The 13,334-nt window shown below is 44.4% G+C and overlaps 1 protein-coding gene across 8 annotated transcripts in view; it reads right to left on the bottom strand.

The window, feature by feature from the left end:
- FNDC3A (fibronectin type III domain containing 3A) overlaps nucleotides 1-13,334 on the bottom strand; it is a 195,462-nt gene that overhangs the window by 108,628 nt on the left and 73,500 nt on the right. For all 8 annotated transcript variants that reach the window (XM_065581235.1, XM_005287137.5, XM_005287136.5 and 5 more), the window contains one exon: nucleotides 8,708-8,783. In XM_065581235.1, coding sequence (XP_065437307.1) covers nucleotides 8,708-8,783 — 76 coding nt within the window. The remainder of the gene's footprint in view (nucleotides 1-8,707; nucleotides 8,784-13,334) is intronic.

Raw genomic sequence — 13,334 nt, 5'->3', positions numbered from 1 at the left:
CACTGACATGTTTCAAATAAATCTCACAAAACCAACAGTTGCAAGATTGACCAATTTGTGGTTCAAAAGGGGGAAAAGAATAAACTGTAACAAACAAATTTCTGAAAAGGTTTGAATCCTCTTTAGGGTCATGTTAGAATCTTCAATACAAATCTGATTATAACATTATTCTGAAATAGTTTAGTTTCTAAACATTCTGCAGAATCACGGAAACTAATAATGAAAGGGAAAATAGTTTTCACTGTCTGTTAATTTACTTCCTTTGACATTTTTTAACACTCCAGACAGCTAAAATACAATTTCCCCAGCCAGCAGATGGAGACAGAATAACTAAGTTTTGACAGCACCATCCTCCCCTTAGATAAGGGATTTGTCAGTCCACAGAACTCAGTTGAAACTTTAACAGCCATACCAGCAAAACATAAATCTAGGAATAATTACAAAACAAACCATTATCATTAAACAAATTATTACAGGGACAAGTTCTAGACTTGTATACAAGCTCTTGAAGAAAGGAAATTAACAGCTAAGGATAATTTTCTGTTTCTTTCTTTAATCTTCTATACCAGTCCATATGTTTTTGACCTCCCACAATAGTACAAGAAATCCAACATTCAGGATGGATTAATATTTTACAGTTGCCTGCATGACCCACAAAAGTTGCATCCAATTATGTTTGCAGATAGCAACAAATCTAGTTCTTGGCTAAGGTGTACATGAACAAACAGTAGTGGTCTTTCATCTGGGCAATAAGCTCAGGTATTGCAGGCTCTTCTTGAAGGTTTGAGAGTTATACTGTATGAATGGCATTTGGAAAGGAGGGGGAAAGGAAGAGGCATCTGTCCTCCTCCCCAGGAAGCCCCTGAGTCTTTTTTATTAGTCAGTGACTGCTCAAACTTTTTAAATTCCTCCAAGACAAGAATTTTCATTGAAGGGAGACAGCTGCCAGTCTGACTTTAGAGTGACCTTTTTTAGACAGGTGATTCAAACCCAAAGAACCTTTTAGCTAGCTAAGAATTTATATAGTGATGAATAGTAGTATCTAAATAGGGGGTACCTAATTAATACCCCCAAAGCTTTAGAGCTCAGACAGAGGAGACCACAGAACAAAAAGATATCCTGATAATATAGAATGTGCCATCACTAAAGAAAGAGATTAAGATAGGATGAGGTCTTGGCAATGTATGACTACTTATTTCTGGCAGCCAGAGATTTGCTCAATTCTTGCAGCCATCTAATAGATCTTAGACTCCATGGCCTATGGAGAAGGCTTGAACATCCTCTTTAGAGAAGCTTGCATTTTCCTCTGTAAGAGGACCTTGAGTTCTGCTTCAGGTTTCAAGGAGATGCTAGTTCCCTTATCCACTTTGCAGAAAGATGTATCCCCTCTTGGATTCTCTATGAAAATTTCTGCATTTTCTCCCCAAATCAGATATAACAACTTTAGCAATATGTGTAGTGCTAATTTTCTTTCAGAGACATATTACTGTCCAACAACTATATCCTTCACAGGTTGGTTACTCCTGGGGGAATTCTGTGCCACTGTGCATGTGCCGGATTTCTTTGCTTCTCTGCAGAAAAATGACTTTCTGATGAGGAAGCCACAAAAGCGGTCATGCAACCTTCCCCAGCAGTATGTTTCGGCTGCCCAGGGCAGCTGGCAAAGAGGTAAATCACTATGGGGCAGGGGGCGGGACTGGGGAATACCCAGCTGGTGGCTTCCAGCTGCTATTCCTGGGTGGGCTGGGGAGGATGGGACTTCCTCTTCCCCTGCATGGTATCCGGGGCTGGGTCAGACCCACCCCCAGATATTTCCCCCAACTGCAGGAAGCTCTGCAAGCTCCCTCCCTCCCCGCCACTTCCTGCACCCATCGCTCTTCAGCTGCAGGGGGAGGGATCCATATACAGGGAGCTGCTCCCCCATCCGTCCAACCCCCATGCATCCAGACCCCCCTCATACCCAGACCCTTCCGCCAAGCCCCCCTGTGCACTCAGAAACCCCTCCCCCAATGAGCCCCACTTCCCCTGCACCTGGACCATCCCGACAAGCCACCCGCACCCGGATCCCCACCCCACCAATTAGACGGGGAAGAACACCCGATACTGTATCTAAGTCGTAAACTGTTCCCCCGGGAACAACATTATTCCACAATAGAGAAAGAGGCCCTGGCGGTGAGGTGGGCCATCGACGCCCTACGTTATTACCTGCTGGGGAATAACTTCAGGTTGATCACAGACCATGTCCCTCTACGGTGGATGCATAGTATGAAGGATACAAACCCCCGGATTATGCGATGGTACCTCTCCCTCCAACCCTATGACTTCCACGTGTTTCATCGCCCGGGTAAGGCCCACGCTAACGCAGATTTCTTCTCTAGACAGAGTGAGGGGGCGGAGGAGGCGGACCAACCCGGAGGATCCTTCTTAAGCGGGAAGGTGTGTGACGGGGCAGCACTGCCCCGCACCAGCCCCAGAAGCGTCAGGCCAGAAGCACTCACGGTGGAAGTCCTGCCCCGTCCATACTGGGCATGCTCCAAGTGCTCTGGGAGTATAAAAGGAGGAAGCCCAGTTCAGTCTGGACTGGAGGCTGCAGGGAAGGGACCTGACTGGGAAGCTCCTATGGAGGACCAACCGCCACCCATGGAGGCGCAGGGACTGAAGCCTCTCCAGGCTGGCCCGAAGCCCTACTACAGGAGGAACCTGGGGAGGTGACTGACCTGGAGGCCCTCAGGGAACCTAGGGACTCGTGGGAGACCTCCATGTTCAAGCTGGTAGGAAGCGACCCGGGGGGGGCGACGGACTGGTACCTTGCCCCCAGCAAGCCTCAGCGTGTTTCGGTAGGACCCTCCCGCTGAGCCAAGGGCAAGGTCCTACGCTGCAGTTAGGGCCGGAGGCCGGGACCTGGTGGAGTGGGAGAGTCTCTGGCCACCAGGCCGCATTGGCCTGCAACCAGGCGTGATTCTATGGACTCTGGCCACTAGGCTGTATTGCCTGGTAACCAGGGGTGCAAACCCTCACACCCCTCCACACTTACATCCTGTGTTGCTGAGCATGCCTGCCCATACCTGGTGCACCTGGCACAGAGGGGAAGGGCCCTGGGGTGTTTCTGGGGCAGGCCTGGTCCTTACGCTGTGTCAGGGTTGGGTGCGGCCTCACCGCTGAGTATGTATCCCGGGGGGAGCTTTACAGTGATCTCTCACCTCTGTGCAGCCAGTGGCCTGTGCTCCCCACTGCCATGCTTATTTGACAAATGAAATCTGCAGAATTTTGCAGAATGTTAAAATATTGTGCACAGAATTTTTATTTTTTTTTGGCACAGAATGTCCTCAGGGGTAGTTGGTGCATGGAAAGAGCTTAGAGGGCCTTGTAAGAAATAGAAAGTAATAGATCTCAGAAAACTAGTTCTGCTGGTTTTGACCCCTCCACTGTTAGTATCTGGAAAGCAGAAAAACGTTCTCCATCCTTTTTATGCAATTGAGGATCTGAAATCCTGCCTATTCCCTGGATTGCCTCCTGTGATGCTTCCCAGAGGTACCTAGGGTTGTGAGGTACCTTGCTGCCATCTGCCCTTAGCATGAGGAAATCTTATCTGCCCCCACAGGTAAGACAAACAATCCCCTCAAGCCCCACTGTCTCTCTTTCCAGGTTAGCAATAGGCACACAGCAACCCACAAACATCTCCCTGGAGTGTCCAACGGACACTCTCAGTACTCACAAATTTGCTGCTTCCAAAGAAGGAGTACACCCCAGCTTACCAGTTACATGTCAGATCACCATCCCACTTAACACACAGCACATAGATATGTTTATAATGAAAACAAGTACAAGTTCATTTAACAAAGTATAGAGATGCAAGTGATAGCAATTAGAAATACTGGAAACAAATGGATACAAATAAAAGGAAATCATAACACATCCTAGAACCTAGACTTACTTCACGAGATACTCTCATGTCTTACAGAGCAATGCTCACCCAAAGTCCTTCCAGCCTTTTACACCAGGCTCGGCTGTGAGCCTCTGTTCATAAGACAAACCCCCTGCCTGAGCCCTGATCACCCTCCCGCCCACCGAACCCCTCGATCCCAGCCCAGAGCACCCTCCTGCACCTACGGAGTTGGCACCTCTGCAAAAAATGCCACTATGGCTAAACAGCAGAATAAAAGAGGCAGTTAGAGGCAAAAAAGGCATCCTTTACAAAATGGCAGTCAAATACTTCTGAGGCAAATAGAAGGGAGCATAAACTCTGGCAAGTCAAGTGTAAAAGTAAAATTAGTCAGGCCAAAAAGGAATCTGAAGAGCAAATAGAAAAAGACACAAAAATTAACAGCAATTTTTTTAAAGTACATCAGAAGCAGAAAGCCTGCCAAACAATCAGTGGGGCCACTGAACAATCACGATGCTAAAGGAGCACTCAAAGAAGACAAGGCCATTGCAGAGAAACTAAATAAGTTCTTTGCATCTGTCTTCACTGCAGAGGAGATGAGGGAGATTCCCACACCTCAGCCGTTCTTTTTAGGTGACAAATCTGAGGAACTGTCCCAGATTGTGGTGTCAATATAGGAGGTTTTGGAACAAATTAATAAATTAACAGTAATAAATCATCAGGACTAGATGGCATTCACCCAAGAATTCTGAAGGAACTCAGATATGAAATTGCAGAACTACAAAGTGTGGTATGTAATCTATTGCTTAAATCAACCAGTGTACCAGATGAATGGAGGATAGAGAATGTAATGCCAATTTTTAAAAAAGGCTCCAGAGGGAATTCAGGCAATTACAGGCCGGTAAGCCTAACTTCAGTACCAGGCAAACAAGTCAAAATTATAGTAAAGAACAAAATTAACAGACAAATAGATTAACATGATATGTTGGGGAAGAGTTAACATGGCTTTTGTAAAGGGAAATCATGCATCGCCAATCTATTAGAATTATTTGAGAGGGTCAACAAGCATGTGGACAAGGGTCATCCAGTTAATATAGTGTACTTGGACTTTCAGAAAGCCTTTGGCAACATCCCACACTTTCAAGCAAAATAAATAGTCATGGGATAAGAGGGAAGGTCCTTTCATGGATCAGTAACTGGCTAAAAGATGGGAAATTAAGGCTAGAAATAAATGGTCAGTTTTCACAAAGGAAAGAGGTAAATAGCAGGGTCCCCCAGGGATTGGTACTGGGACCTTTGCTTTTCAACATATTCATAAACTATCTGGGAAAGGTGGTAAACAGCAAGATGAAAAGTTTGCAGATGATACAAAAATTCTCAAAATAGTTAAGACTGCAAAGAGTCACAAAGGGATCTCATAAATCTGGGTGACGGTAACAAAATGGCAGCTGAAATTCAATGTTGATAAATGCAAAGTAATGCACATTGAAAAAAATAATCCCAATTATATATACGAAATGATGGGTTCTAAATTAGCTGTTACCATTAAAGAAAACTATCCATAATGACTCCAAGATTTCTATCTGAAAACATCTGCTCAATGTGTAGCAGTCAGAAAAGCTAACAGAATGTTAGGAACCAGTAGAAAAGGGATAGATAATAAAACAGAAAATATCATCATGCTATCGTATCAACAAATCCATGGTATGCCCACACCTTGAATACTATGTACAGTGCTGGTCATTCCATCTAAAAAAAGATAGATTAGAAATGGAAAAGCTTCAGAGAAAGGCAACAAACATGATTAGAGGTATGGAACATTTTCCATAGGAGGACAGATTTCAAAGGGGACTGTTCATCTTAGAAAAGAGACAACTAAGGGGGGATATGATAAGAGGTCTAAAAATGGTGTGAAGAAAAAGTGAATAAGGAAGTGTTATTTACCCCTTTCATAACACAAAAACTAGGGGTCACCAAATCTAATGAATAGGCAGCAGGTTTATAACAAACATAAGGAAACACTTCTTCACACAATGCACAGTCAATCTGTGGAACTCCTTGTCTTGAGATGTGATGAAGGCCAAAAGTATAACTGGATTAAAAAATAATTAGATAAGTTCATAGATGATAGGTCCAGCAATGGCTATTAGCCAAGATGGTCAGGGATGCAACCCTATGCTATGGTGCTCCTAAACCTCTGGGTGCCAGACGCTGGGACTGGACAACAGTGTATGGATTGCTCAATAATTGCCCTTTTCTGTTCATTCCCTCTGAAGCATCTGGGACTGGCCACTGTTGCGAGAAAGGATACTGAGCTAGATGAACCATTGGCCTGATCCATTATGGCCATTCTTATGTTCTTATAATGTGAGTAAGATTTCATTTCTACAATGTGACATTCTACAAGTTAGAGCATGCTAATAGTAAGGCTTGAGACTAAATTCTTTTTTTTTTTTTTTAGAAAAAGAATATGGGCCTGGATGCAGAAAAGGGGTTAGGGGCTGTGATGTTCAGTGTCACAACTTTCAAGCACCTAGAAAAATCACTGCAATTCACAAATCCTGAGTTAGGCACCTAGGCTCCCAATATAATGAACAGGGACACAGAGATGCCTAAATGTATGTCTACACTGCAAATAAAAACCTGGGGCTGTCCCATGCCAGCTGACTCGGGCTCCCGGGGCTCAGGCAGTTTAATTGCTAGAACCTGAGTTCTCGGACCTCCCACCTCAGGGTCCCAAAGCTCAGGCTCCAGCCTAAGCCCAGAAGTCTACAATTCAATTAAACAGCCCCTCAGCCTGTGCCCCATGATTCTGAATCAATTGGCATGGGCCAGGCGTGGGTGTTTAAATGTGTGAAGACATAGCCTTAGACTGCGATTCACAAAAATCAGCATGCTGGACAGGGAGCCACCTACTCTAGCCAATGGAAGATGCCGATTAGAGGGGTGTTTGCTGAACCCTACTCTCTCACGGAGATCGGTGCCTAAATCTAGTGCAGGGCGGTGCCTATCTCTGCTTGCGATTCTCAACTGTGACTACTTTTCTGGAGTTATGTGCCTATGCTGATGAAGCTGTTGCACTCTGGATAAAGTCACTGAGTAGCCACACTAGATCTGAAGTCTTCCACATCTCGGATGAGTGCTCTAACCACAAAGCTATAGAATCATTCTCATGCTTGTGCTTGCTGTCTCTCTGTCCCAACTTATTCTTTAATTATTTATCCGAAGTGCAACAGCTTCAACAGGAGAGATTGAGGGAGCCCCACATCAGAGTATCCCATAGCTGAATGGTTAGAAATCCCTGCTCAAATTTCTTCTCACCAGCAGGAGGAGGCGCATTTGAATACCCTAACCATTGGAGTAAAAATTCTGAGGGTGGTCCTCCTCCGCCATTCCCCAAGCTATTTTGTGTGAACTCATCTGCGGGATGTGATCTAGTAGGCATGCTCAGAGGTTGTCTACTGGATCAGACTTGCACTCAACTCTGACCTGGTCTACACTAGGAAATTAGGTTGGTATAATTGCGTCGCTCAAGGGTGTGAAAAGTCCACACCCTTGAATGATGCAGTTAAATCGACCTAGCTGCGCCCTCCCAAAGACAGCAGAAAGTCAATGGGAGAATTCTCCCATCAACCTAGCTACCGCTTCTCAGGGAGCTGGAGTACCTATATTGATGGGAGACCCCTTCCCTTCAGTGTAGGTAGTGTCTTCACTGAAGCGCTACAGCAGCGCTGCTGTAGCGCTTTAAGTGAAGACAAGCCCTTAGGCAACCGAATGCCTATCTTCCTCCGGGTTGCAAATCACGCTGGGGGTTAGGCAGGAGATAGGCATCCGGCAGTGGCCTATGGGAGGCAGCAGTGGGCATGCACAGAGGCAGAAACATAGGTGCCTGGGAAACTTTTACTGCAAAAATGTAGGTGCCTACAAGGTTTTGTGGGAGTTTTCTGCCTCACAGTGGTCCTGAAACTGGGACTTATGTGCCTAAAACAGGGACTTAGGCACCTAAATTATTTTGTTCATCCAGGCCTATGTTTCTACCATGATAGCAGTTGTTCTCTGAAAGTAAAGAGTAAGTGCCTCTAAGAATGCATGAAGTTTACAGATTCATGTCCTGTTAGTGCCAACTTTTTAAGTAGTACAGTATTATACCACACCTGCATTGCTGAGCACAGGGAGACCAGGAGCACAGAGGCCAGTCTAATGCCAGAAGCACTGCTACTTTCACAACTGGTGCCTATACATTCATGGACTGCTGTGATAGTCACTGCTTCCTGGTCCTGCTGCTATTATAGTGGGAATCGTTTAATACTCTCCACAAGCAGAATGAAGAGTTCATTTAAAAAAAAAATCATTGCTACATTGTCTTCTCTACCTTAAAAATCCCTAGGATTAATTTTTCAGTTACCTTCAAATGACTGCCAAACAAACCGTTTCCAGAGTCAGTAAGTAACTTTCAAAAACTGAATTACAGCTTTAAATTCTAAAATTGAGATTTGCATTTAATAAATAAGCAAAACCATAATTGTTCCTATAGTGCTTCTTCATCTGCACTGTAAACTTTACAATCATTTCCTTTGCAGAATCTAATTTCATGGTACATGTAAAAATGCACTGGTTATGGTTATGATAGTGAAAAGGAAAAAAATCTACACACTAGCATTAACTGGAATCTTCTATAAAACTATTTTAAAATCATATCCTCCTCAACCCTCTTCCTACAACTTCAAAAACCACACATTTACACAATGAAAGAATTTCTTGCAATACCTTTTGTTTATACTGAAATAAAATGAGAATATCAAGGAAATACATTATTAACTTTACCTGTAATGCACTGAAACTGTCCATCTTCTCTTCTTATTGTAAAAGCCTCCCCTGGATTAACTTGCACCAGAATAACCTTAAAAATAAAAAGGTGTTTGAAACTGTTACATAGGAATGCGTCACATAACCCAGTGCACCCAACAGGCCATCTTTCTTCCATTTAATGTATACATTCCTTTCCAGAGCATGCTGCTTGCTACCTTCTTCCCGGACAGAAATGAATTAAGTTAACATAAAGGTACACACATGACTTAAATATAAATCTTTATGTAAAACATTTTGAAAGTTCAAAGATTAAACCAACAAATGGTTGAGGCAATAACTTTACATAATTTACTTTCTGGATTGCTGGTGAAATTTAAAGAGGTACTTCATGTTATATTATTCCAACTACAAATATGATCTATTAACTTGGACATTAATCAAAACATTATAGATAGCTTCATAAAGAAAGCTTATAATTCCTAATATTTGAATATTAATCATAACTGCTTGGCAAATAGCTCTCAGTATGAGGGAAATATTGTGCAATTTCTTTCCTCTCACAGCACTAGTATGTTTGTACTTTCATTAATAGATAAAATATTACATAAATAATGACAGAGTAAGAACATCAGATATGCAGCTTCAAAAACTGTATGTATATTTTTAATCATGGAAATCTGTTTATCCTCCTAACGTTGCAGAACCAACTTGCTTTTCTATCAATTGTACATTACTTGATAACTGAAATAAACAGAGGACGACTGATCTGTACCAAAACCAGAAATCTGCAACCTCTTCAGCCTTTTGCGTTTTAATTATTAGCCTGCCTTTCTGTGTGGGAAAGGGATTTATAATTACTAAAAGAACCTAATTAAAATTAAAAACAAACAAAAAAAGAACAGAGTGAGTATCCTCCACGATTCCCTATTTGGACAGAATCTTTGTCTTGTTCAGACATTTGGGTCTGTCCAAACATGGTATATGTCCTTTGTCTCATGTAAACTACAATGCAATATATCTTAATACATATCATCCACCAGTGTCCTGGACATTAAAAATTAACATGCTAAGGAAAATAAATTGGCTTTGTGCTTTTTTATGGTGTACTAAATAAAGGCAGGACAAAAATTTGAAGTATTTTTCCCCCCCTGCCTGTTTATTCACTTTAGGAATAATAAACCACGATTTCCTGTTTTGCTGGAGGACACCTTGGAGGACCAGAAACTGGAGAAATAACTTTCTCAGCCTTCCATTGAAGAGGCAACGGTACTGAAACTTTCACAAAGATCTTAACTCCCACCTATTTGCTGGGCATTTAAATTAAGGGGTGAATAAACTGAAATCCTTCCCTGCACAATTGCTAAAGGCTCACATGCTTGGTACTTAACAATTCATAATCCTGCCAGTTCTCAAGCAGGGCAGAGTATTCCAAATAAAATAAACAAAGTCTGCCTTTCTAACTTAAACTAAGAAAAAAGTATTTAAAAACAATTAATAATCCTCCTCTTCCAAAAAACTCCAAAAAGAAAACACAATTCAGTCCACCTTTTTAATACCTCGTTGAGAAGAAAGAGGATGGGAAGGGACAAAAGCATTTCCTTTCCTTTTTTGCTGATTACCTTTACAAATTAAACAAACAAAATAAAATAAAATAAAAATAAAAATCAGTTTTTATCTCGATTTAATAGCGACTTGATGGGAGTTAGTAAATACTCAGCACTCAAAGTCAGGCCACTTATTTCAGTGCCTAAATACTGATTTGGCTTAACTTTAAGCATCTGTTTTTAAAAAAATCCAAGTTCATATTTTCACACACTGTACAACTCTCCATTTGTTACCGGTGTTACTTGCCTTTGAAACACTCCCAGACTGCTGGAACCAAATGGCTACATGTTAGTTTTTTTTAAAAAAGTGAATGCCATTTTATCAATGTGCAATACATTAAATCTATGAATGTTTTATATAAAATATACAAATGAAAACAGCACACCGTATTCTAGAACTTTTTTCATTAATGTCTCTGACATATTTTATATTTGAGATGGAGAGCCAAATTCTGCTCTCAGTTAAGTTTATGGAATTATTCCAAATTTATATATATTCAAAAGAGCAGAATTTGGCCTGGAGTGTACAGGTCAGGCATCTAAGTGCCAATTCCATAGAACACCTTGTGTATGTTGCTACACTTGTACAAAAAAAGTGACAAGTAGAAGGAAATCCACTAAAGGGCTCATGGTGATCTACAACCACTGACATATGCAATCAGGGTAAATAATTATTCTCTCCATTAAATTTTTTGCATTGTTAGTTTATAGATTTTAAAATTGTAATTTCAGGGCTTTTCTAAAAACTGCCTAGACAGATGTTTATAAAGCATTTGAATTCCATGATTTATTTTATTTCATCCTAGTGAAGTCTTAGCCCAGAGGTGGGTAAACTACGGCCCGCAGGCCACATCTGGCTCGCGGGACCCTCTTGCCCTGCCCCTGAGCTCCTGGCCCAGGAGGCTAGCCCCCGGCCCCTCCCCTGCTGTTCCCCCTCCCCTGCAGCCTCAGCTCACTGCGCTGCCGGTGCAATGCTCTGGGTGGCGGGGCTGCGAGCTCTTGCCAGGCCGCAGCTCTGCAGCTGCACTGCTCGACCCGGTACTCTGTGCAGCGCGGTGGCATGGCTGGCTCCTGTCCGGGTGCTTTGGGCGGCGCGGCTGAAGCACCACCAGCCGCTGGTGCTCCAAGCAGCGCAGTAAGGGGGCAGGTAGCGGGCGGTTGGATAGAGGGCAGGGGAGTTCAGGGTGGTGGTCAGGGAGCAGGGGTGTGGATAGGGGTCGGGGCGGTCAGAGGGCAGGGAACAGGGGGGTTGAATCGGGGCAGGAGTCCCGGGGGCGCAGTCAGGAAGGAGAGGAGGAGTTGGATGGGACAGTGGGGGGCAGTCAGGGGTAGGGGTTCCGGGGGCAGTCAGGGGACAGGAAGAAGGGTGGTTGGATGGGGCAGGGATCCTCAGGGGCAGTCAGGAAGGCGGGGGGCAGTGAGGGGACAGGGAGGGAGGGATGGATGGGGCAGGGTCCCGGGGGGGCCCCATCAGGGGACAGGGAACGGGGGGTTGGATGGGGCAGGAGTCCCGGGGGGCCATCTGGGGGTGAGAAGCGGGGGGGGGTTAGATAGGGGATGGGGGCCAAGCCACGCCAAGCCTGGCTGCTTGGGGAGGTACAGCCTCCCCTAACCGGCCCTCCATACAATTTTTGCCCACCCCGTCTTAGCCTCTCTACTTCATTCTCACTCCTGCCCCTTAACCTTTCCAGCTGCCTCTGACACTATTTTTCATTCTTTGTATAGCCCACTCACCCTCAGCTTTTGTGATAATACTATCTTTGCCTTGTTCTCCAATCTCCTGCTAACCCTGTGACCACTCTTTCAATGGCTGCTTTTCTGTCTCACTTTTCCAATGTATAGCGATTACCAAAGAACTATGTTCTTGGGATACTTTTTTCTTCTACACTTTATCATTAGATAACCATATCTGCTCATTTGGATTTAACTACATCTCTATACAGATTACATTAAAAAGCACAAACCAAAAACTAAGTTAAAAGAAAGTTTGCAAGTCAAGAAAAGACGGTTACTCACCGTTGTAACTGTTGTTCTTCGAGATGTGTTGCTCATATCCATTCCATTAGGTGTGTGCGCGCCGCGTGCACGATCGTCGGAAGATTTTTACCCTAGCAACACCGGCGGGTCGGCTGTGGAGCCCCCTAGAGTGGCGCCTTCATGGCGCTGAATATATACCCCAGCCGACCCGGCGCCCCCTCAGTTCCTTCTTGCCGGCTACTCCGACAGTGGGGAAGGGGGGCGGGTTTGGAATGGATATGAGCAACACATCTCGAAGAACAACAGTTACAACGGTGAGTAACCGTCTTTTCTTCTTCGAGTGCTTGCTCATATCCATTCCATTAGGTGACTCCCAAGCCCAACTTAGGTGGTGGGGTCGGAGTGAGACATTGCTGTGTGCAAAACTGCTGATCCGAAGGCAGCATCGTCCCTGGACTGCTGCACTAGTGCATAGTGTTCTGTAAACGTGTGGACTGACGACCAAACCGCAGCTCTACAAATGTCCTGGATCGGAACTTGCGCCAGGAAAGCCCTCGAGGAAGCTTGGGCCCTCGTGGAGTGAGCGGTGAGGTGTGGTACTGAGACACCTGCCAGGTCGTAGCAAGTCCGGATGCAAGACGTAATCCAGGAGGATAGGCGTTGTGAGGAGACCGGTGAGCCTTTCATTCGGTCGGCCACTGCAACGAAGAGTTGCGTCGTCTTTCTAAAGTGCCTTGTGCGGTCAATATAGAAGGCCAGGGCCCTGCGTACGTCCAGAGAATGCAAACGTTGATCCTGGCGAGTAGCATGTGGTTTAGGATGAAAGACCGGGAGAAATATATCCTGGTTGATATGAAATGGAGAAACCACCTTAGGGAGAAAGGCAGGATGTGGGCGAAGCTGCACTTTATCCTTATGGAAAACTGTGTAAGGGGGCTCGGATGTAAGCGCCCTGAGTTCAGAAACGCGCCTTGCTGAGGTGATGGCTACGAGGAAGGCTGTCTTCCAGGATAGGTACAGAAGTGAACAGGTGGCCAGTGGCTCGAATGGATGACCTGTGA

Source organism: Chrysemys picta, chromosome 1 (assembly GCF_011386835.1).
Source record: "Chrysemys picta bellii isolate R12L10 chromosome 1, ASM1138683v2, whole genome shotgun sequence".
Lineage (NCBI taxonomy): Eukaryota > Metazoa > Chordata > Testudines > Emydidae > Chrysemys > Chrysemys picta.
The sequence above is the reverse complement of the archived record's forward strand: the minus strand, read 5'-3'. Positions and strand labels throughout refer to the sequence as shown.